This window comes from Gordionus sp. m RMFG-2023, chromosome 5 (assembly GCF_954871325.1).
Source record: "Gordionus sp. m RMFG-2023 chromosome 5, tfGorSpeb1-WG-v2, whole genome shotgun sequence".
In the NCBI taxonomy this organism is placed as follows: Eukaryota; Metazoa; Nematomorpha; class Gordioida; order Chordodea; family Parachordodidae; genus Gordionus; species Gordionus sp. m RMFG-2023.
Window position 1 is genome coordinate 10,108,382 of NC_088779.1, and position 26,475 is coordinate 10,134,856.

Below are 26,475 nucleotides of genomic sequence, written 5' to 3' on the forward strand. Positions count from 1 at the left end.
GCGAGTACTGGGCCAAGAGTTATAAACTTTAAATATAAGTAGTGTGCCTTAAATCCTATATTATACCAAATATATAGTAATTTGCTTTTAAAAAAAGTGGGCAATATATGTGAATAGCATTAAAACTAAAATCCTATTATTTTGCGTTATTTAAATATTCAAAAACGCAAAATGACATTTACCAAATTGTATTGTATTATTTTAAATGTAACGCCAAACGCCTTAATTTGGAGCATTATAAGGAATAAATAATAAAATTTTGTAAAAAAAAGTAATAAAGTAACAACTATGTTAATAAAAAAAGTGGGCTCAATAATCCCTTCACCCCACATAAAGATCAAATAAAACAAAAAAACTTTATTAACCTTTTCAACCATTATAATAATTTTGGGATCAAGGCAGAATAACATTTTTTTGCAATTGCACATGGCAAAACTCTTTGCTATAGTTTAGGGGGAATTATTAAGATATTAGCGGGTGCAAGCCTGCAACGTCCTTATGAAAATGATATTCTAACACTTATGGATTTATATAATTATGCGAGTTAATATCCCGGGGATTAATTATATATTTGTCAGCAACGTTGAATATTTAAGAATGGAAACCGATCTCGAAAATAGATTTTTAACTGCCAAACGAATTCCCGGGACACAAAAATATCATGCATTTATTCCAATAGAAGGAAAAATTAAAGTCAAATTTTATTCTAATTCAATAGATTATTTAATGAATTATATTATTTGATTAAATGTTTATTATAATATTAATTTTCCATTGACATTCATGTTATATTAATAAAATAAAATATATAAACTTTGTTTTGTTAAATGTGACGCAATGTATATTAGAGATCTGCATAGGGCCTAATTTATAAAAAAATATATCCGCCCCGATCCCAAACGATTTTTTTCCCTAAAAGCCAGTGTTTCCGGCCCATATTTTATATTATTTTTTTAACAGTTTTACATTACACTAAACAAAATTAAATTTAATAAAAAAAATATTAGCTACTTATTGCAAAAATTTTAAAATATATTTATTTTATTTAAAATTCAAGCCTGATCCAGTCCAAACTTTATTTTAACATAGATCATCAATGTCCACCTACCTATTTCATTATTGTTTTAATTTTATTTTGAAAAAATTAACATATATTTTAATATAAATTATTTATAAACCATTTTAGCATACTACTTATATTTAAAGTGTAATAACTCTCCCAATACTCATCCCAGTCTAGGATTTTGTACAAATATTAGGAAGTATAATGTCTATCTGTACAAAAAATTTGAAAGAAAAAAAAGAATAATTTTTCCGGTTTTTGGTAATAGATTTATTTTCATTAAATAAATTTAATATTATATTAAAGTACTGTTTTAGATCTATTTAATTAATAAAGTTTAAATTATATTTTTTTGATAATTACTTTTTGAAATATTTAAAATTAAATATCATGTATTTTGAAATTTTCGCGTTTCCTAAAGATAGTCATATCTCACTATGAACTGAGTTGGAAATTAAAATTTTATATTTTTACTAGCTAGTTAGTATATATATTACCATCATACAAATTTTAAAAAAAAATCGAAGAGGGTCTGGTTGAATCTTCAGTTGATTTGATATGGAAGACAATATAGTAAATAACAAAAATTTTTTGATATTGACTTCTCAAAATATATGGTTAATTAACTTCCTTCCACCATTGATTACTAATTATACATCCAAAATGTGAATGATTTTTAATTCCCGTTTAATCTAAATTAATTTAAAAAAACTTTTTCTATACATTTACCTTGTCATCTCTAAAATCGGAATCATCATTTTACCGATATTTACATTCAAAAAAAAATATTTGGTATATAATATACCCCCCCCCCCCCACACACACACTCTCTTCCCGCACAAAGTAATGGATATAGCTTGTGGCGAATACGGAGACGTGGTGCCCAAACTGATCGAAGCTAATCACAACGCTCATGGCGATTTATTGTCCCGTTTCGAAAATATGGGTTATTATTTTTATTATTCACATCCGCAATATCGATTTCACATATGTCAAATTGAAATATTTTCTGTTATTTTAAAAGGGGTTTGAGATTTTTATTTTATTTTTTATCATTTAAATATTATCGAACTACATTTTTTAAAACAGCTTTCAAATGTAAAAATTTGTTCTATTATGTCATGATATTAATTTAATATTGACGCGGAGTAAATTATTTGAACAATAGAAAGTAACAATATTAAAATCATAATTTAACTTAAAAATTAAAAGTGAAATAAATTAGAAATATGTCCTCAGGATAGATAATAAAAACTGAAACATAAAAAGTAGAAAACAGCACATTAATATTTTTGAAAGCATTTTAGAATTTTATGATCAAGAAAAAATTCCCAATTGACTGAGGTGATTATTGTTTATGATAATTAAAACTATATATCTAACAAGTAGAAATATATGAAATATAGTTTGTCATACAATAGGAAGCTATTAGGCCATGTCTTGGATCTACTTAATTTAGTAGCTTAGTATTTTAGTCTAGGCAAAAAGCTTTTGAACTAGGACATCCTCTTTTGGTCTTTAATTAGGCATCGTTATTTTTCATATTTTATGCTCGTTTTTTTGGTTATGTTTTTAAAAAAAAATTTATTGGCTGTAGTATTTCTAACCAGGGCATGGGCCTAGTCTTACCTTATCACTTAATTAATTAATCGAAGACATCTGTGTAAAGTATCATTTTTTTAACAACACCTCATATAACACTCATTTTTTAAAATCATTTTTAAATCAACCCAAATAAAATATCCATTTTAAAAAAATACTACATAATAAATTTAGATGACTCTAAAAAAGAAACGGAAGAAACGCGGCCTTTGATTGGACCTAACGATAACGATAAAAGCTGCCTCTCTAAGGAGGCCAATAGCCAAAGCGTCATCACAGGTTTGCCAGTTACATCATTTTGTTATTCATCCCAAAGTGGTCACCTCTTTATGGTGACCGCTTTCTTAAATAAAATTAACATTCATTTAAATAAAACAGCTTCAAACCATACCGTCTTAAATTTTCAGCCACAAATCATCGACCAAAATAAATCCAACTACAACTCCCTTGATATGGATCCAAATAAAAAGGTCACGTCGGACGATATGATCACGAATATCACTCTCCAAAATCATAAACCATCCAAAACTCGTGTTTTGGTAAGGAAAATCCACCCATTCACATTTCGTTTATTAATATTTAAAGGGTTGTGCTTTTATTTCTGAACTAAAAATAAAGTTAACGACACCACTCAAGATTTTTCATTCGTGGAATGAGTGATCATATGATAAAATATTTAAAAGAATCTTTTTATCCCAGTTTATTAAAAAACGATTATCCGGTTCGGATTTGAAAAAAATTGCCATTTTGAACCCAGACCGGTTATTTTATATTTTATTTGGTTCGAATTTTTATTTTTGATCGCCCGGCCCAGAATTTTAAATAACCCTTAGCTGTATGTAATTATTTTCCAGCTGATTAATAAGAATTTTGTAAAATAAATATATCTATTTTGAGGTATGGCCCTGGTTTATTTTTTTAAATAAACTTTACGGGGTCGATTTTTATCGGGGCCTTCGGGTATCGGATAAATTATATAGGACTATGCTCCGGGTATCATTTTAATTTATGTTTATTGCTATTAATCTTAAGCATAGTCATATCGTGCATTATCCAAAAACATCAAACTCAAGGTTACACTGAACACTCCAAAAGTGACGCCTCCTTATCTTGACCTCTTTAGGTTCCAGGTCTATCCCCGCCAAAATGTTTTATATATTGACCGCCTCTATTTTGAACCAAAGCATAACATTTCATCTTGAGTTAATCACCGTATTAATGCTTCATTTGTAAACGAATTTTATATTATTATTTTTTTTACAAAAGTTGGAAAAGCTGCATTTGACGAAAAAGCATTACCTCGATAACAGTTCCGATGCAGCTAAGAAAGAAAGTTCTAGATGCTGTTGTTACACTTGCTATACCAATAGTGGTACGGAAGGTAAATTTTTATTATAAACAATTTTGAAATTTAATTTTTACTTTAAAACGTGGATAATTAGGGGCTAGACAGTTAGTGATTAGGGTGTTTAAACTCGAAATCGAAATGAACAGATGTTATTTTCAAAATGAACTGTTATAAGAAAATTTTGAAGGGAAAAAAGAACGAACCAAACATGTATAAAATACTTTCGAATCGTTTCATAACAGTTTTAGCATTTATATATATTTATTTTAAATTGATCGGCATAATTTAAAAAAATAGTTATTACCAGAAAAATTGTTCAAATTTATGTGGGGATGTTTATTTAAAATAAAATAAAGTAATAATTCGACTTATTTTCTTTAATATCGGTTTTTTAAAAAAAATATATTTTAAAATTTATAAAGAAATAGATTGGTTTATATTTTCAAGTTTTTAAAATAGATTTTATATCATATTATTATTAAAATTATTAAAATATTTTGTGATTATTTTATTATTTATTTAAATATAAGTGAATATTTATTTTTTATAATATTTGAGGTGAATTTTCAGAATTTGATCACTCGTCCATATTCCTAAGATCTTTGAATTGGGATTTTTATCAAAATGTATAAAACATGACTAACCAAAAATAGATATTAAAATATCTATATAAATTTGTTCAAAAATAACCGAAATGGGACTAAACTATATTTAAAATTCTTTCAAAATATTTATTTTATACTTAGTAATTTCTATCATATATATATATATATATATATATATATATGACGAAAGTAACATTTTTATCTCAAAAAACATCTGTCATTTTGTATGAATAGTCCTCAACGACCTCAGTTGGGATGGATAGATGTTTAAAAATTATGTTTGATTCTAAGAAAAAAAAATTTGAATTTTTTTTCAAATACATTATTATTAATAAGTAGAGTTTGGATTCGGGACAAGTCTAGAGACCAAGGAATCGTTTCTAGAATTCATTTTAAAATTTCTAGGAAATTTCAAAAAAAAACATTTTACATCCTAAAAATTAAAGCTCCCGACATATACAACATCCACCACTCGCCTCCCAAATCGAAGCTCAACGTCAGTTTTTGGGTTCAGTTCAAGGTTTTGCTTGTCCGTTCTTTCCTCACCATCTTACGAGACACTACCCTCACGCGTTTAAGATTTGGTTGTCATTTAGCCGTAGGCTTACTAATAGGCTTGTTATATTACGGCATAGGAAACGAAGCTAGCAAGGTTTGGAACAACAGTGGCTGCCTCTTCTTTTCCATGCTTTTTATCATGTTCGCAGCGCTTATGCCTACTGTGTTAACGTGTAAATATAATATATATTTTTTTTAAATTACACATAAAATGGTTTACATCGTAATACAAATTATATGGACATAATTCCTCTAAATAATTCGCCTATATTGTTGTCATTCAATATTAAATTGAAATAGTCATCTCCAGTAATCCTTTTCGAAAGGAAATAAATTATAATTTGGACTTACCCTCGAGGTATGGTATTCTAAAGATTGATCCACTGCACTAACCTTGTATGAGTTAAGGGCTTAGCTCAAATTCGTTTGGTTATGAAAGGAATTTAACTTAATTTTGATTCACGCGTATCTCAAAATTTATATGAGTAATGGAGATTAATTATTATGTTAATATTTTTTAAAAAAAAAATACATTATAATTTTATTTTTTTTAAAAAAAAACGACAGTTCCCATTGAAATGATGGTATTTATCAAAGAGCACCTTAATTACTGGTACAGTTTAAAATGTTATTACCTGGCTAAAACGTTGGCCGATCTCCCTTTTCAGGTAATATTTTTATTATTATAATATAATTTAATAATTCTTACATCACAGAAAAAAAGTAATACGTTTCTGTAAAATGTGATTTTTAGACTAAAAATAAATAACACCTTTAAGTGTAGGGTATCATCATCACCTTATATTAAGGAGCAGGTCCAAAACGAGTTGACAAATGGTAATTATTTTTAAATATTAAAATCCCTGACTGGATCGGGCTTGAAAACGGAATTAATTTTTTTAAAATCTTGGCTGCACTTGAAATTTCTATGCAGGTTTTTGCCTTATAACTAAATCTATATTATTTTAACATATTTTCGTCTTCAAAGGAAAATAATTAAACTAGGATTTAATAAATCCATTTACAAAGAATAGATTTAATTTTAAATATTTTTTAATATATTTTAAAAAACTCGAAATAAAATTGTATCAAAATGCATCTATAAAAGATATAACTCAAAATATATCTAGATACTTAACGATAAAACTGCATTGTCTATATACTTTAATAACACTATTATATTCCTTAAAACATTTTTGTATAAAATAAAAGATCGTTTTCCCGCTCATATATTGTACCATAGTTTATTGGATGACCTCTCAGCCTATGGACATGAAAAGATTCGTCCTCTTTCTAACGTTAGCGACTCTCACGGCCCTCATATCACAATCTCTGGGATTGATTATTGGCGCTGGCCTGAATTTACAAGTTAGAAAATTAAATTTAAAAAAAATTCAAGTATCTATCCGATAAATTTTTATATCGAATTGTATCGACGATGCTTTTAAAAATTTATATTTGTCAACAGCCTTTAATGATATTTATATTTTTTTAAGTAAATAATTGTTTTTTTTACAACTCTACTATTAGTATAAATTTTATTTTAAGTGTCTTAGTTTAATGCTTTAGGGTTTGCAAGTTTAAGAACAGAAGATTCTTTCTGAATTAAACTCAAGTAAACTTGGGCACTATTCCTAACCCCACGATCGTTCTGAAATTGTTATCGTTTGGAGTAATTTATATTTTTCCCCAATTAAAAAAATGAAATCAAAAGCTGGCCGTTTTTCTAGGTCCGCTGACAGCCATCCCTATTCTGTTATTCAGCGGATTTTTCATAAATTTCGACACGATCCCGCCTTACCTGAGATGGGTTTCGTACGCCTCCTACGTTAGATATTCATTCGAAGGTATAAATTATCATTTAAAATTTTTTTTGAATTTGTTATATCCTTAGCTTTTTTTATTAATATGAAGAAATTTGCATAATATTAATTTGTTTTAAATTGGAGGTTGAAAAAAATCATCAAAAATTCTTCAGTAAAAATCTTTGAAATTATTTTTTAAGTTGAAATATTTTTTATCAAATTTTAACCTAAAAATGCCAAAATCTTTTGTAAAAAAAAATGTTTTGCAATTTTCATGCATAAAAAATCTTTAAAGATAAAATCACAAATTTTCTTCAAACTCTAGTTTCAATATAAAAAAAAATGGAATATTATAGATAGTATATATTTAAGTTAGATACAGGAAAATAACAAGCATCTTACCAAATTTTTCTAAAAATGCTCATTTCTCTTTGGATACTTTTCAAAATATTTATATTATACAGTTTTAATCATCTTTAATTAAAAAAAGGTTGTTAATGCTATCCAATAAATTTAATTTAGGCGTTCTCCTAGCTATATACGGCTTCGACCGAGCACCACTGAAGTGTACCGAAAAGTTTTGTTTCTTCAAGCGTTCCAAGGACTTTTTGGAACTCATGGACGTCGATAATGAATCCAATTTCAAGCTCGATTTCATATGCCTCATTTCTTTTTTTGTAGGGCTAAGAATATGCGTTTACTTCGTGCTTAAATACCGGGTGCTTAGATCAAAATGGTGATTGAAATTTTTTTAAAAAAAAGGTATTCTCCCCTTCTTTTTAAGAATGACCCTAGAAGTTATTGAGGTGGGGGTCTAACAATTTTATATTTGTAAAACGATATCATTTTCGCAAGGAAAAATTCTGGCGGAATGACCGAAAAATTTAGTAACTTGCGTAAAGAACAGCTGTTAAAATGAATTGAAAAAAGACACGTAAATACATACGAAATCTCCAAAACATCGCCTAAACATTTTTACGAATATTTTTTTATATATATTTGCGGAGGAGTGAATAAAATATACCTACCCCACCCCCCTCCCATTTCATAATTATTCTTCATGTTCTAAATATTTCGATTCAAGTTATACTTCTTTCCATTGATAATTTTATAAATCGTCGCCTGAGAATTAGATTATTCCATCTCCCCTTTTTGTAATTTTACAGGTAAGTAATTATAAAAATTAGGTTTCTATTTTTCAATATGATAATATAACCTTATATTGGCTATAATTTAACTTATTTTATAAATATTTAGGATTTTATTTTGGGCATAATGAAAGTACAATTATAAATAATTGATTTATTTTAAAAAGTCGTTTTTGACAAAAAATAAATTACATATGGAATAACTCAATTCTCAGGCGACGATGTTTTGATTCAAGTTATATTTCCATCCATTGATAATTATTTTAAAAATAATAACCCATTTCTATCGATAATAAAATTATTTAAAAAGAGGTATTTTTATATTAAAAAAAAATATACCAAAAAAGTTGCTTTTATTTAAAATATTCATGCCATTACCAAAACAATTTTTGTATATATAAAAAAAAATCATTGAATTTTGAAAATTTTTACTGTACCTTACTACTTTATTTGTTAAAAAAAAATCACATTGTGTTCCAAAACAATATTGAACAAATGTTATAGACATTCCTAATTTCCGCGCATAAAACCTTATAATACAATATTTAAAAAAACTCAATATTATTTTATATTTTAATTTTATATTAAAAATTCCCTACATGTCTATCATATAATCCCCCCCCCCCAATATATTCTCATGCTTTACCCTGCATTCTACTTCGCGAATCCTTGCAAACTATGAATGCAGAGTTATATGGAAATGGTATATTTTTTAGGACTGAGTAAATTTCAAAATGAAAAATACTTTTTTTTAAACATTTTTCTTTTATTATTCCTCCTTGTAAAATATTAAAATTATATACGAGAATTCAAATGTGTGTGCATATATATATATTATATTCTTTTGTTCAGCAAATTTTATCAATTATTTTTTTATACTTATAAAAATGGATTTTTGCTCATCTTATTTGGACTTCTAACCATAACAAAATAAATAGGAATTGAAGAAAATAGTGATAAAAAATTGATTTATTTTTTTCAACCAAACGTTTTCTTCCAAACGAAAGAATCTATCTATTTTAAGAGATAATTATTCGAATCTTCCATGTTTTTCAAATTTTAGCTTTGTATTTTTTTTGTTTCACTTACGGAAAGAAAAATTACCTCTTGTTGAAATTGCCTTTCACACATAAGATACTTTTTTACGTTACAGTATGATTTTTTAAAAATTTTTTCTCAAAATACTACATCACAATATGTTAAAGATTGTATTACATATATATATATATATATAGTATATTTATTTATTTTTTACCAAAGAAAAATACATTTTAAGGATAACATTTTGATATCTCTATTAGCCCCCCGATGTAATGATGGTTGATATATTTTTTTTAACATTAGTGAAAAATATTTTTTACAAATTGTGTAATAATTTTCTGAGCCCATTTCTATATTTATATATTTATATGTATTTTTTTTTATTATAAATATTATATATTTCAATTTTGATTTAAAAATTATTATTTAACCATGATATTTTTAATAAATTAGGTTTCGTGATTGTAAGTTATGAGTATTATAAATATATCAATAAATTATTCTACCATTGTATAAAGTATATTTTTGAGCTCATTTAACAATCTTTTCCTACCATTAAAATGTAAATGTTTAATCACGAAAGATTTTTATAATTGCCATTGCCAGATGTTATGCCATATAAGGCCATGCCATGTGTTTTAAGTGTGACAAAGCATTAAAACAACAATAACTTATTTTTTTAATAAATATTTCCGCGTAAGTTTAATAAATGTCTGGGAGAGTTTAATGGTGTGTCTATCATCTAAACCTGCTGCGTATATTACGAATAATAAATCTTTTAAAAAAACACACACAATTTCGGTTTTGAAACTCAGATTAATCAGTTATAATCTCCAAAATAATGGATTTAATTTAGGCTGTTGCTCTTCCACTGGCGGGCGGCTTCGCGGCTCTAGTGTTTTTACGGAGATTGATTTTTGAACTGGACCTGTGCAATGGAACACTAACCCTACTTGATCGCCCCATACTTGATTGTCCCTGCTTACCTAAAGTTGATTCGTCGTTAAAAGAATTGTTATGACTGTAATCGGCCAAATACCCATTCGGACTTGGAGATTTGTATTTCCAAAAGTATCCTGGCGCCTCCCTGATTTTCAATCCGCGAATACAGTTTAAATACGGATATTTGGGCTCATAGGCAGTTTTAGCTTTTTTCTTCGGTATCTTCTTCTGGTTATAACGCTCAATATCACCTTCATGTTTGAAATCGTAGTAAAGTTTTTGAGTGTCTTCGAATTTCGGTTTCTGAGTCTCTTGTAATTTAGGGTTTTTGTTGTAAATTATTTCATCGTGCGGAAAAGTTATTTTTTGAGGAGACATCTTTTCCCTTTCGACTTTTTTCGGCGAAGAATTCTTGGGCGAACACTGTTTTTTGTTACACTTGGCGATAAACATGGAGGCTACTAAACATATTGCCTTTTTTAAAAAATAAAAATCTGAATTGTTGAAATTTTATCGGTAATATCTTTTTTTATATTCAGATTACATTTTATAAAATTAATGTTTTTATTGGTGAATTTTTAAACGCTATAAAAAAAAAATACCTGCGTAAGGCATATGGCAATTATGAAGGAATCGAACAACAATTTGTAAAATTCTACTTTTTCCATAATCAAACTTTTACAGCCCTAAAATCAATAATTATTTGTACATAATTAAATTAAACGTTTTGTAAAATTTTATATAAGGCCATTTCCAGAAAAACGTTTTTTCAGGTTTCTGAGGCATGTTTTCAACAATTTTTTATTTATTTTTTATTAACGTTTAAATAGCGTCTGAGATACCAGAGACACATTAAGTTTTTTAAAAATATTATATCATGCAAAATAAATTATATTGATAAATTATCCTAATTGCGAGGAAACATGTCACAGAAACCCTTTGAAAAACATTCTGTCTGGAAAATGAAGTTTTTTTTAAAGTTTTAATATAAACAAAAATTAAACCGATTTATAATAATTATCCAACAGAATACTTTTGGGTGCTTGTTTGCATTTCTTATCTATGCAGCAAGAAGACGGAAGTTCCATACGAAAAGATTTTGAAACCTTTGCAATTGCATATCTTAAAAATATTTTATTATTATAAATAATTAAATTACGCGTCATCTCCATCGCGATTTGCTAAAGCGATAGGAAATTAAACTCTAGCTAAATCACAGCTGATTGGTCACAATTATAATGCTTTTCGAAATATATGTAAATAGCTGTCTTTCATAAATTATACCTATTATTAGCTTGCTTTTGTAAATTATGCGGCAAAATAATTTAGCATTGTTTGAGCAAATCGCGCTTAGGCGCGTAATCTGTGCTATAATCCGTAGTTTTGCTAAAATGGATTATACAATGATTTGTGTTTTTAAATTTAGTGCATTATGTAATCATTGGCTTAATTGTGAGACTCACTATGAGTCGTGCTTTCTTTTGTGTAAAGATCATTGTACTGATATTATATTACAAGACTTATATTATTTGTGATGTAATGACATGATCAGATAAAAAGTAAAAATTTTGTAACCTTACATAATAATTATTATCTTTTTTTCAAAATAAAATCTTAAAAGTGTCTTTTAGTCATTTTCGGGTCTCAAGAAAAATAAAGGACTAAGAAAATTAATAACTAGTTTCCTAAAAAAAAAGGATTAAAGGTAAAATTGATCAAATCTTCCAGCGGTCATAGCTTGCAATAATCTGTAATAATAATTTACTGTTTTTTGCTTGAATTTTTTATTTATATAAAATTATTTTTCCATTACCTAAACTTCGAAGTTGAGGGCAAAAGTATTTTCCTATAATGTTAAAAATGATTAAAATTTCCTTATAAATCTTTTTAAAATATTTAATGCCTATGTCATATTATTTACTTTTATTAAACTTTTAAATTTACCTTCTATATATGATGAGAACTTATTTACATATTGCAGGCATAATAATGCCCAAGCAATTATTAGAACACCTTTTAATATATTTTAATTTAACCCTTAGTTTATCATAATATAATTATAAAATCACTTATTAATAATACCTAGAGAACCTTTTTTTAAAAAAACATACAGAGACTTTGTAAAAATTTATGTTAAATTATGAAAGAGAAGGAATTTCCCTTTTATGCAATGTTCACATTAGTTTTTGTTTTCTTCTTATATACTGTTCGTACAACGGCTTCTTTATTTGATAAATTTTTAGGCTTTGCTGATATCTGCTAATTCCTTTCATAAATCTATCAAAAATCTCACTATCTGAACTATTTTATCCAGCCTCCTTCCTTTGAATTATGTGATAAGATAATTTTGGGTTTATTATCAAAATCAATATTTTTATTTATTAGTTTTATCATGGTTAATACTAAAAAATTGACAACTACTTCTTAAAACAAAAAGCAGACACCGGTAGAATTTTCTCTAGTTTCTAATGTTTATTAAGAAAGAAGGTATTTCTAGGTTATTTTGCCAAATGGCTGCTAAATTTGCTATGATTTTTTTTGTCAGCCATCTAGCAGTGACAAATTGATAAAAAGATTGTAACATTTAATATTTCTGTAATTTCTTTCGATTTCAGTTACGAGATTCATTGTAACTCTGTTTTCATTTTTTTAAATTTTTGCCTTAGATTTCCTTTCAAATTAGTGATCAGCGTCGGGCTTAATTTTATAAGCCCAGCCCGGCCCGAAATTTCATAAAAAATATTAGGTCCAACCCAGCCCTAGCCCAATTTTTTTTTAAAAAAATAGGCCCGACGCCCGTTCAGGCCGGGCAGGTACGTGCCGGGCCTACTTTTGCAGATCTCTATTTCAAATATCCGTTATCGCATAACTTGAAAAAAAAGATTCACAAATTGCCTTAATATTCTTCAAATTTAAAAGAGATATATACAGAGGAAATTAACAGCTTCAAATGATAATGAGTTGTTTACCTATTTTCATGTAGATCATTAAGGATATCTTCTTTTACACTTGTTTCATGTATTAAATCGTTTTTGAAGGTGGACTTTGTCTGAGGGTCTATGTTCTCGTCGGGCGGAGATTCAAAAAGAACACTACCCTTATTACAGAACGAATTCATTCTACTATATTAACATTTGTCAGACAAGCGGAAACGAGAATTATATTATGTATAATATATTTTTTGGCTGTTCTGCCTTAACCCTCAGAATTTGATGTAGAATCATATTTTTATTTTTTGACAAAAATAATTTAATTTTGAGTCTCACAATGCTCTCGTGTAATATCAACGGAGTTTTGATCACATTCAAAGGATTATTTTCTTCGATTGAATAAAAGCACTAACAAGCATCAGCTTATAAAATTCTATTGATATTCATGAGATCTTTTATAAACAAACATTGATAAAAAATATTTTAGCAAGAATAACTTGATTTTCTGGGGGAAAAAAACATTTTTATTTTATAAGAAAAAATTTATAATTAAAATTTTATTATCGCTCATGGAAGTTTCATCAAATTCTATTATCAAGGTCCAAAGTTATGCATATTTATAAGTTTATAATGATATAAAATTTTATTTCATTTTTTGATAAAATTTTTTAAAAAGTCACATAATATCACCTATAATGAATTGAGAGTCCGCTGGAACCCTGTTGATACGCGTTAAAATAATAAAATTATTTCCTGATATAGCTAGAACTTGTTATAGTTAGACAAAATTTCCTGTCCAAAATTATAACTATATAGTAATTTTTAACCCAGTCCATATTTATTTTGCCTGGCACCGGCCGAAAAAATAATTAGCTCATGTCATCCGAGCCAGAGAATCTTGTTTAATACTATTAAGTTATTTTTCGACAATTTAATAAAAAAATAATTTCATACTGACTGTTAATCCAATCATCAGAGGAATATACTCCGCAACATTTCAAGGTTGATTGAAGATTATCAAGGATTTTATCGGACAACTTTGCATCATGGCTTCCGTAGCGATGATAAATGAAATACATTAAATTTCCCAAATAAAATATCTATATAATCCAAAAATTTAGATATATATATTATATCATGCAATTTTTTATTCATACTCACTTCAACTTTGTGTCGCTCCACCAATAATATGACGACTATGTTGAAAAGGCATACCAGAATGGTGGCCCATCTGTAAAAAGTAATCAGCATTTTCTTATCCAAAATACACGCGTAAATACCCAATATAGATAAGGTAAATAATATGCCGCTTAGTATTGAGGGATAACATTGCAGGTAAATCATCAATATGTTCCCAAATAACAATGATATCACTTCGTGATACAACAAAATATACACTTAAAAAATAGATATTTATAATTTATATATATAATGCCAATCGTCGAAAATGGTTATATTAATCATACTTGCTAATATGAATAAAATGATGGATGCTATCATCAATACAAAATTAAGAGAGTAAAATATGGATTTAATATATAAAATAATCATTGGTAATTTTAAAATAAATAGCATCGAGATTCGTTGTCGTTAGCTAATAAGAGAATGTTCCATTAAATTTTTTTAAAAAAAACATAATTACAAAAAACAAATAATTAGAAAGATTTAAAACTATTTATTTAAAACTTTAAAAAAAAACCTCTAAGAACATGAGTGTTTTTTATTGAAACTAGCCATATCAAACTATTCAAAAAATGGGATCATAAGGATAAAGATCTAAATTTAAAAAAAAAAAGTTAGCAAAGCGACATATTTTAATGCATTTGAAATATTTTTTTTATGTTCTATTTTTTGTCATTATATCCATAAGGATAGCATTCTGTCATTTACAGGGCTGTTAAACCCAAATTAGGGTTCAAGAATTTAGAACCCTAAAAAAATTTTTGATGACAACAACGAATCAGAACTGATTTTCTGAAAGGAGTGGAAACCGTCCTAGATCTATATTACTCGAATTCGATTGGTTGTCTGTAAATTGTTCCCTGTCTGGACTGAATCCTGAATCGGGTTCACAGCCCTAGTTATTTCAGTTGATCATTTCGATTTTCCATTTCCCTTCAATGTAACAACATAATGATCAGACCTCATTACATGTGCATACCATCTCAATCTATTCGTGCCGTACCCATTATCCACCTCAACTTTCTTATTTCCATTATAGCCAAACTGGCCATCTTCCGTTACCTTCTTTACCGCTCAAGTTTCTGATTCATATAGTGTACCGATTTATATTATATATCTTCGTTTGCATTTTAAATTATCAATTTTTCTTATTTTATCATCCTCCAGGTTTTAAAAGATGATCGCATGGTATTATTCTTGCCCTACTAAATAATTACTCAGTACTAGAGGCAAATACGGTTATTGGATATTTCGCAAGAATTATTTACATTTTTTTTTCTGAAAAAAATCGTTTAGTAATTATTTCTTTATTGGTGTAAAAAATGTTTCAAATTGGCAGGGAAGGGTAAAATCAACTTAATCTGAAGAAATATGTACAATTGGCAAAATATTATTTATAGAATAATTTATAATATTGGAGAATAAGAAAATAAATTAACATAATGATATATTTGGCTTATATTTTAATCAATAAAATCATTAAAGATAAAATATGTCAGTACTAATTACCAAAAATTAAGTATTATGAATATCACGCAAAAATAAAGATATTCATCTATTTTTTTAAAAAAATTACCACTAAATTTGAAAAATATACTAAAATTGATTCTATGGTTTGTATTTGATACTTTTATAATCAATGTTTAAAATATTTTGATCGATGTAAAAAAATTTAAAACTTGTCAAACAAAATATGGTTAGAATTAGTCATTGAGTGGCCCTAAATAAAATTTTAGAAATATTTTTTGTTAGAATATTTATATTACTAAAGTTCTTTTATGGGTTCAATTTTAAATCGTAAATAAGATGATTTCAAAAAATTAAAAAAGAATTTAAAAAAATATAAATTGAATGACAATAAATATGATATTCTTCACGTTAATTATTTAATCTATGAGAAGCAATTTAACAAAAAAATAAAAAATTATAAATAAAATTAATATTTATATTACATTTGTTGACTAGAATTTAATATTATTATAAAAATGTTTATTTATACACTTTGAATATTAAATATTAGTTTTATAAGAATCTAAGCAAAATACCTTTTCTCATATATGACAATTTCTAGTCTACATTAAAAAAATATATTTGTTTGTAATCTAAATTTGATTATTTAATTTATCGTGCAAATGATAGGTAGTGGAATTCCATTAGCATGGGACTATACCTGCATCGACCGATTTGCTCCATCCTTTAATAACAACTCATTCATGCGAGCTGAAAACTCTAAAATTAATAAATACACTTCCCTAACCAATTGCAATCTCATACCAATCGTATCCGACACAACCGGTTTTTTGGAAATCATGCCCTAACCTTCTTCAAAGGTAAAAAAATCCGCGCCATCACTGGTGACCCACAGGAAGGCTTCTATCTCAGACAGCGCATATCTATTGAGTTATGCAGATCTAACTGCATTGCCATCCACGGCTCTCTTTCTTGACTTTCTCCCACCCAACATACACTTTACTATACTAATTATTTTTTTTTTTATTATACAGTTTTTTATATAGATTTTATACAAATAGTTTACATGATATTTTTAATATATATTTTTAAATTACGTACATATATTTTACTTTTAACGTTTAATGTATTATTTTAAAATTGATTTTTAAATAAATAGTGTTATATCTATTGAAAAAAAAAAAACTATTCAAATTATATTAAGTTCACATTTCATATTATTATATGAAGCAATTTATAAGAGAATTATTATTCACCTTAGATGGTTAAAATTAAGGGGGTCAACAATGCGATGAGGGGATAGATTTTTTACATGATAGTATAGAGGACGTCAGGGGTCTTAGTGCCGATACTACTATTTTTCTCCAATAAAGCATACAGCTTCAGCAGATATGGGGAATGTGATCAAGAATCCTAAAAAAAATTCTATCGTTTTCTTGATGTTTGGTTACATTGTTTCTAGTTTTATTTATTATGTTGTTTTTTTAAATATTTTTTTCGTTTTTTCCCATCCTTAATAATAACTAATATATATTATAAGGATTAACGAATAAAATTATTAAAATAGAAATCATAACATATTTTTAAAGGAATGGGTTCTAAAACATTTAAGAAACGGAAGAATAAAATTTTGGACAGAAAGGAACAGGAAAGTAAAAAATGGCTTTATTCAGTGTATCTGGTTCAACTATACATTTACTAATAAAGCGTCAAAATCAAAGTTCATGCTATGACACAGAAATATAGAATGTATTCGCACAAAAATATTAATCTTTTATTTATCCTAAGCGGTTTATCATTGTATTTATTTATCCTAAGCGGTTTATCATTGTATCCAGTGTAAAAATAGCATATTTCTAACTTATTTTTAACTGTTGACGGATTAATCAAAGGACACTGAATACAAATCCTAATTGTTGCCTTATTATTCAAATGTATACTTTCATGCAAATCCAGAGTGGTGTAAAATTTAATAGTATGTTGAGTACAATTTATAGCAAAAAAACTATTGAACATTATATAAAGCGGTCACTTTGCATCATTAATTCACTTATATCAACCAAATTTAAAAAAAAGAGAATTAACAAAAACATTGATCCGTTTAATTTATTAAAAATTGAGTTATATGGCAACAAGTAATTTCTTTGCCGTTTAGTTGCAATTTATTATAAACTTATTGGTATAAAATTCATTTATTATAATAGAAATTATGTACGATTTTTTAAATAAAATAAGGTATTCCATTAATAAAGAGTTACACACCTTATATTTTATAGAAGGTGTATTTATTTCTTAATGATACTAAACAAAAGTTTGCAGTTACATAAATTATTAAAAAAATTATATATTATTTTATAAAAGGCAATATGTATTAAAGCTGGGTCGAAAGAATGAATATAATAAAATGAGGATCATTAAAAAATAGTAAAATAAAGTTCTAAAAAAAACGAGGGAACCTCATGTCTTCAATAAAATTAACTATTTTGATCATTTGCCTTTTTAAATAATACAATAAAGATATAAAATATAAATCAATCTAAAAATTAAATTCTTTATTGTATATAAAAATGAATAAATATAAAATGGTTAATCATTTCAAGGAATATCTACATTGTAATAAAATCAGGCGAATGTTTTAAAATTTGAAATCTTTATATTTCTTGTTACTAGCTTTAACTTCTTTTTCTTGTTGTTTTTTCCTTTTATTCTTTTTTTATATATAAAGTTGTAAAAATGTCAAATTTGATTGATAAAATATAGATATAAAAATACATCAGAAAAGTTAAAGAAAATTCCATAGTAATCATTCAAAAATGCACAATCATTGAAAGATTATTTTAATTAAACGTTATTATAAAGAGATAATTTACAAATATTTTAAAGATGTTAAGTGCTTTTAAATAAATGCAATCAGATTTCTTATAATTTAATGTCAAATATTAAAAATAATAATGTTAAAAAGAGCTGAAATTTTAAATAAGAGCAGTTTTACATTTAAAATGATAAGCAATTGACACAGAACGCTTAATACTTTTCATAAATGCTGTAGCATAATAAACTATTTAAAATAAATATAAGCTTAGTGTTATGTTACACTATAAATTGAGATAACTTATGATGGATTGATTATTACAATTCATCCTAGATAATGATAATGCAAGAGATAATTTAACTACGGGAAAATTAATTAATCTGAATATATTAAATATATAACCTTTTGCCTGGCAGCGTGTTGGGCTACCATGTCGGAGAGATCATCATCATCTTCATCATCACCAGCAGCCCCTGCCTTGCCAGAAGTTGTTCCAGACATTGTACCTGTTCCTAATCCTGTGCTTCCAACGTTCCCTTTAAAAAAAGGTGAAGCAAGAATTTAATTATAGCATTCTGTTCTTATAACATTCAATAAAAAAGAGTAAAAATTACTTAGCTTTAATCAGTTAGGAATTGAATCCCAGAACTACCTTTTAAAGTTTCCGAGAACCAAAAATCCAAGATTTTAAAATTTGAGGGGCTAGTTATATGTGTGTATAGTGTAATGCTTAAAAATTTGGAGGTCGAGGATAGTAAAGGTGTTATTTTAAAGCGTTGTGTTATTTAACACAGTGTTAACACAGATGATTCGTTTTAAAAACTAATTTAAGATAAAGCTAAAATAGATAATTATTTTTATTATCGTATTGGATATTTTTATATTAACGCAGCGCAACATTTGTTTTTTATATTTTATCATATGTAATAACGCAACGCTTGAACATAACGCGTTTACTTTAAATGAGATCTTAAATTAATTTTTATATCTATGTAGTAAATTTTTTTAAAATTTTTTGTCGATTATTAAAAAATATTTTATCAAATTCAGGTTATAAGAAATGATAGTTAAGTTATTTAATTTAAAAAAATATACAATATACTATCTGACTCAAAACTTGGCAAGGTACTGATAAAAAAAATATAATTCACCCAGTTTATACTCGGAATTCAGAATATCTTCGGTTATAAACATGAAAAAGCGCTATTTAGTTTTCTCCTTCTCTATTTCCGTGAAGATTGAGAAAGGTTAAAATTTCCTTTAAAGAGGAGTGGGTATATATTTACTAGACCCTCAAGATTTCATTTCAAATTCAAAATAAATACACAATTCAATCTTATAATAGAAGAAATAACCTATTAAAAGATAAATGCATTATATTTCTAAATAAAAGACCAGTATAAAATATCAACAATCTTATTACTGGCTTGGGCTTGTTGTTTACTAGCCCTAAGTTGTCTTTCATAACGCTGTGACAAGGCGTCACGTGTATTTACAAGATCTAATTCTTCCGGGGCTAGCGATATTTCAACAGCTCCTGGAAGACCGCTTTTGATTCCACTAGGAACAGAAGCTAGACCTGATGGGTTAGGGGTAAGCAGAGAGGAAGAGAGAAGACCGGATTGAACGCTAAGCTAAATAATGAACAGAGCGTGATATAAAAATAATAATGATATAATTTTCAGAAAATTAAAATCCATGACTAATGAATTGAAAAATAATTGTAAACTGCATGGTATTACCGAACTCATATCGTAGACATGGGAGGATGCCAAAAAGTCAGCATTAGGGTTTGACGACGCCTTTTGAGGTAAAACTTTGTATAGTGTGGGAATTTCGCTCCCCGCCTCCATTTCATGTTCTATGGTTTGTTTTTTCTTCCTCAGCTCGATCACCTCTGGTGTCTGTAAGCCTCCTCCAATTCCTATCATGGGCGTAGAGGCGAGACCCGAAGGGGTTATCAAGCCACTGAACATGTAAACATAAAACATTATATTATTTCCCACATATTTGATACTCGAGAGCCAATTTAATTTTACAATCTTATACTATCTAATCTTGAAAAATTGCTCGCCCAGATATTATAATCGTTAGGCTTTGTAATTTAATTTACTCACTTTCTCCAACCCATTTTTCGTTTTCTTCCATTCTTATAGTTATTATTCTTCCCCTTTACTATAGGATAATGTTAATGGGTTAATTTATATTTAAAATATCTAAATGAACACATTCTAAATCAAAATGAATGACAAATTAAAATTTATGACTTTGATTGAATTTGATATAGTTCAATCCATTCCTTTGTGGCAATAGGATATAATTTAAGCTTTAAATTGATTATCGTCTATTCAACATTTATAGTGATCAATTATTTACAAACAATATAAATGTAATTACGGCTCAGAGGGTGTAATCAGTCCGCCCATATTGGCACCTTCGATATTCTGGTTGGGCAGCTTAATAGCTTCATCTTCACTAGATTCTTCTTCGTCCTCGCTTCCAGATTCAAGTTCGCCCCATGGGGTTTTATCAACTTCTTCATCCACGGGGGCACCCTTGAAATATATTTAGTTTTGAATTAAATAATAAACTTTTATTAATACAATTTTAAGAGGGAAAATATCAATATGGAAAATATCAATATAGCATGCAAAGATAATATTTCTTAGTCAAATGTTACACCTTCAGAATTTTATATATAGCTTAGAAGGGTTGGAAATCAGTGATCTAAAGTATTTAGCTACTTTATATGTAAAAAAATGTTATTTAGGAATAAATATATGGAAGTAATTGTTGAAATAAATTTAATTAAGTTTAAATTTATGAAATATAATATTTGTGGCTAAATTGTTGACTAGCCAAATTTAATCGAATATGCTAAAAATGCTATTATAAATATTTCCAACATTGAAGAAAAATGATTGATAAAATTTATAGAAATAGGTAAGAGATTACTATATAAAAACATTAAACATAATTTTTATGGGAATTATAAGACTTAGTACTGTATTGTGTAATAAAAAAAACGTACTTTGTACTCGTGAGCCCGGGTATTGAAAACATCTCCATAGAGGGGATTGCCAAATTCATCGACGGGAGGTTTACCCCACCCACCCATGTGGTATCCAAAGGAACAACCCTCTGGTATAGGGGCGTTGAGTCCTTGAATGCGGAGATCAGGGTAGGATGGAGGTGGGCCATAACGTTGCATAGCTATGAGCCAAGGTGGGGCAACCTTCTCACAACCCTGTAATGTTCAAATTATGTACATAGTTTTTTGATATAGTCGTGTATTAAAATAAATGATTAAGTACTATAAATGTGAAATTTTAATTAAGTTGTTTCTTGTTATAGGATAATGGGAGCCTGTATATAGTTAGAATTTTAAACAAATTAGGGAGTTACGTTTTAAAGTTACATCTACAATCATTATATAAAAAAAGAGAAATACTCTGTATAGGGTTACATTGGTGTTAACAAAATATAATTGAGATTGATAAAGACTCAAGGTAATTGAAAAACAGGAGAAAAGATGTTACCATTCCAGTCGGCATTCCCAGACTTTCTCTTAGAGCATCCGATAAATCTCCAGGCTTCTTTTCTCTCAGTTGTAATTCTAATTCTTTACCCTATAAAATCATCATAAACATTAATATTATATAAATAATAGGGCTGTACGGATATTAAATGGATTGGATTGGCGCCAATATTTAGTTATCCAATATTTTTTTATTTTTGATTAATTTATGATTGTATATATAATATTAAAATTTTTTATAAATAATTTCAGTTAAAAATTTTAGACTATTTTTTGTTATATTATCTGTAACTAAAATATCGAACGAGACTCAAGCTTATTAATTTTGCCCACATATAGCAGAAAGGTTTGCACCATCTATTGACGAAATTTCAAGACTTAGGTATTAATATTTTGGCAAGAACTTGATTTAGCCCTCTTGATAAATCGGCTAAATGGATCTGCTTAACAACACTACACAACACATTCCTACATAAACATTACAAATATTCTAAATGAGATTAAAAACTTTTAAAGAATAAAAAAATCAAAATACACTTAATCATTGGTAAAATTTTGTTGGTTTTTTTTATAATAGAAAATATTGATATTTTTATGATATTGCATTTAAGATAAATGGCAAATAAAAATTAATATAAATATTAGATAGGTATCGAATGTGTTTTATTGAAAAATATCGGATCATGAAAAATTTAATATGTGAATGATTTATTATGCAACAAATAGTTAATATTATCTAATGTAGCCTGTTGTGTATTAAGAAAAATATAGGCTAATTTAATCGTTTTTTTAATATATACATTGAAGATTTATTTACTTCGAAGTACAGATCTCCATGAATCGTCATTTTGGGTTTAGTTTGCCACCTAAACAAGTAGATTAAATGAAATAAATATCAAAGCTGTAAGAAATTTTAATAAAACATTAAAGTAGTATTAGAGCCCATGGGATGGGAAAAAAATTTTGGGCCAGATAAAGGTTAAATATTTAGCAATTCAAAATTTTTAAGGCTTACAATTAGAGAATCTATGTCTCAATAATTCGTAAATATCAGAGATCTGCATTACAGGCCCGGCCCTAAGCACAGCATGCATATTTATTTTTTAAATATACCCAATAAGAATAAATTTTTTAAAAAATATACCCAGACCAGGCTAGACCTGATTTTTTTTAAAAAAAATATCTGGCAGAGCCAGCTGTAAAATTTAAAACCAAATATTTTAAATTGCCATTATTAGCTATAAAAATTAAAAATAAATATTTAATATATTTTTAAAAAATCAAGGCTGTGTCTGAAATATTTTTTAAAAAAAATCGAAACTGGGACTGGAAGTGTAAAACCCAAGACAAGCAGAAAAATATTTTTTTGGGCTAGGTTATACAAATGGTAGATCTGCAAGTCTCAGATAAATATTTTTACAATTTATATGGCTAGATAACCTCTAAAAAATATCTTACAGGCAGTGACAGATAACTTCTATAAAATTATGTTATAAACTAGGTCAAAAATACTTTTAAAACTTCAGAGGTCAGTTTGGGCTAAACTCCAAGTACTATTATTTAAAAAAATATATATTAATAGCAAAAAATCCCAATGATATTCAAAATTATAAACAAAATACTTTAAAATATAGGAGGTAGATACATCACTAGCTCTATATGGATATATTACCTTAATATAGAAGTCTGCAATGGTACGGTTAAAATTTTTAAACATTGGGTAGGTGGGTCAAAAATATCAAAACAATGGGTAGGTGAATTGAAAATATTTTGGGGGCAAAACGAGCAGAACTGGCTTATACTATTTTAAAAAATACAGATTTATTACATAATATTGCATATTTTATAATTAAACAAAATGTTAAATAAAACATAGAACCAAACCAATCAATCAAACAATTTTTAACATAAGGTGGGTGGGTGATTCAAATTTTTTTTAAATTATGGACAGGTAGACTAATTGTTTTTTTTAAATATTGGGCAGATGGGTCTCCAAGTTAAAAACCCACCTATTACAGATCTTTATATAAATTTGTGAAAATAGATTGAAATGTTTTATTAGTTTGTTAAAAATAAATATTAAATTACCTGAAGAAGGCGTCATGAAGCTTTTGATAATCTATGTCTATTTTTCCCATTTTAGGTCTTATTTTGGCTCTCATTTTAGATTTTAAGGATGAATGATCCTCCTAAATATTGGAAGGATTTTTTTTAAATGTGAAAGAATTGAAATAAATATTAATAAATTTTTTAATTGCATAATACACTAATAAAAATAATTTTATTTAAACTAAGACTGATGGATTACTTAAATGCCACAAAAATCAGATAAACAAATTAATCCAACTAAATGAATAATATTAAAAGGAATTATACACACCTTTTCTTGGAGAGCTTGCCTCATTTCCATGATCCCAGTTTTCTTAATAAAATCAGGCAAGTTAAATGGAGATTTTTCAAACCCCCTCTTCCCAGCTAAGTATTTGCGCTTATAGCACCAATGTCTGGCAACTGGAACTGTGTTTTTAGTAGCCTTTAAAAAATTAGTAAATTAAATAACTTTTGAAATGATATGAAACGAAGTTTCAAAAAAAAAACTCTAAAATAAAAAAAAAACTCAAAAATATGATAAATCACATTTATTTAAAGATAATGTACCTTTAAGGTAACCAGTAACTTGGGGTCATGGGAAGTTACATCATGCATCTCGACTACATCAGGTCTCTTAACTAATTGCTTCAATTCCGCAACAGACAATCGATTCAGTTTTTTCCACTTTTTCTTTGATAGTTTTTCAGGCTTTTCATCCCCTTCTTCATCAATAGTTGGCTTTATTTTTAAACACAATTATTGATGGTTTTAAGGATAAAATATTTTCAAAATAATGTTAACTTAACTCTTATAATAATAATATATTCATGAATATAATTAATATAAAAAATTGTATTTATGTTAAATTTGTAAAAAAAAAATCATTATAATTTATATCCTCTAAGCATATTTATTTTTTGTATTAGTGAAAAACTTTTGCTCAGTGATATTAACTTGAATTGCTAAGCAATATTACAAAAATGATCACTATATAAACTCTGCAATTAAAGAAAGTTAAATATGACAACTACAATATGTAAAAGTTTTTGATAAATTCTTACATAATCTTTTTTCTTTTTCAATAAATCATCATCGTCATCTTTTTCTTCAAATACTGGAGCTTCTTTCAATTGATGTATATTTGATAATTTATTTACTCTAACAAACTCATGTGATTTTGCTAAAGGATCATTCAATCTTGATGCATAACCTTTTGGATTATTTATAGCCTCTGATGTTAGCTATAATTATTAGTATGTAAAAATAATTGAATCATTATTATATACCTTAAAATTGTTAAACACTTTAAGAAAGTGTCTATAATTTGGATCATATGGATCAAGTTCTGGAATTTCAGGTATATATCTTCATTAAAATTTTGATATGTAAGAATATTTAGTTAATAATTACTCAATAATAATGTCATCTGTTTTATCGGACTCATTTTCCAAAATTCCTTCATCATTCTCACTATTTATTTCTATATTGTTCACATTTTTTGATTTACTTTTATTTTTCTTCTTTCTCTTTCGCTTTATTTTACTCTATTAAAATTAAGACAATATTTATATAATTAAATTTTTTAAAAATAACTTTATTATGTTTAATTTCATCAAATTGAACTCCTGAATCGTGATTTGAAGTTGAACTTCCATAATTTCTTGGAATATCTATAGAATTAATTATCTTATGTTTTTGCCTATTTTTGTTTAAACTTTTTTCTAGGTCCGAAGCAATTTCAATTCCATCCATTTGTATGTATAATTATGAGTCCCAAACAATACATATAAATATATGACGAGTCACCTGTCACTTTTCACCTATATGAATTCTTATTAAAAGGTTTCGATAGTCTAAAAAATTTAAAGAAAAACAGTAGCTTTACTAAAAGATGAAAGCACCGGAACTAGAACCGAAAAATTTGTTGAAGGCCTTGAAATTTATCAAAATTTTTTATACCTTAAAAAGATCATTTTGAATGTTAGCTAAATAAGAAAAATAATTAGTTAAAAAACTATGTTAGCTAAAAAAAAAATATTTGTGGCTAAAAAAACGAAAATGTATATAGAAATAATAATTTTTTTAATAAATTCTTTAATTTTTAAAAAGTGATTTCAATTTAAAAATTAATTACAAATCAATGATATAATTGGGAGGAGAAGAATATTTTTATCTTTTTATCAGCTTAAAATAATATTCACAAAAAGTGACATAATTATGAGGAGGATGCTAAAACCCTAAACTGACGATGCCAAAATAAGCTAATACTAAATCTAATCAGGCCCAAAAACATCAATAGACATAGTAACTTATTGGCTCATAACAATTAAAATCAATTAC

The 26,475-nt window shown here is 27.0% G+C and overlaps 2 protein-coding genes across 2 annotated transcripts in view; one reads left to right on the forward strand and one right to left on the reverse strand.

Annotated features, from left to right (window-relative positions):
• Positions 1-9,626, forward strand: part of LOC135929273 (ATP-binding cassette sub-family G member 4-like) — a 33,266-nt gene extending 23,640 nt beyond the window's left edge. The window contains exons 7-15 of the mRNA XM_065465781.1: positions 1,908-2,009; positions 2,840-2,944; positions 3,044-3,204; positions 3,932-4,046; positions 5,065-5,349; positions 5,744-5,844; positions 6,389-6,544; positions 6,891-7,023; positions 7,504-9,626. Of these exons, the coding sequence (XP_065321853.1) occupies positions 1,908-2,009; positions 2,840-2,944; positions 3,044-3,204; positions 3,932-4,046; positions 5,065-5,349; positions 5,744-5,844; positions 6,389-6,544; positions 6,891-7,023; positions 7,504-7,721 (1,376 nt within the window). The 3' untranslated portion in view covers positions 7,722-9,626. The remainder of the gene's footprint in view (positions 1-1,907; positions 2,010-2,839; positions 2,945-3,043; positions 3,205-3,931; positions 4,047-5,064; positions 5,350-5,743; positions 5,845-6,388; positions 6,545-6,890; positions 7,024-7,503) is intronic.
• An 8,605-nt stretch (positions 9,627-18,231) lies between these two features.
• On the reverse strand, positions 18,232-25,917 carry LOC135930521 (splicing factor 3B subunit 2-like). The gene is made up of 16 exons (XM_065467323.1): positions 25,851-25,917; positions 25,729-25,805; positions 25,546-25,679; positions 25,422-25,500; positions 25,197-25,376; positions 24,703-24,873; positions 24,425-24,577; positions 24,133-24,233; positions 22,862-22,910; positions 22,046-22,135; positions 21,538-21,753; positions 20,904-21,061; positions 20,249-20,474; positions 19,930-20,140; positions 18,909-19,042; positions 18,232-18,401 (listed from the first exon to the last, which is right to left on the reverse strand). The coding sequence occupies exons 1-16, from the start codon at positions 25,885-25,887 to the stop codon at positions 18,330-18,332; spliced, it is 2,088 nt and encodes a 695-aa protein (XP_065323395.1). The 5' UTR covers positions 25,888-25,917; the 3' UTR covers positions 18,232-18,329.
• Positions 25,918-26,475: the final 558 nt, after the last annotated feature.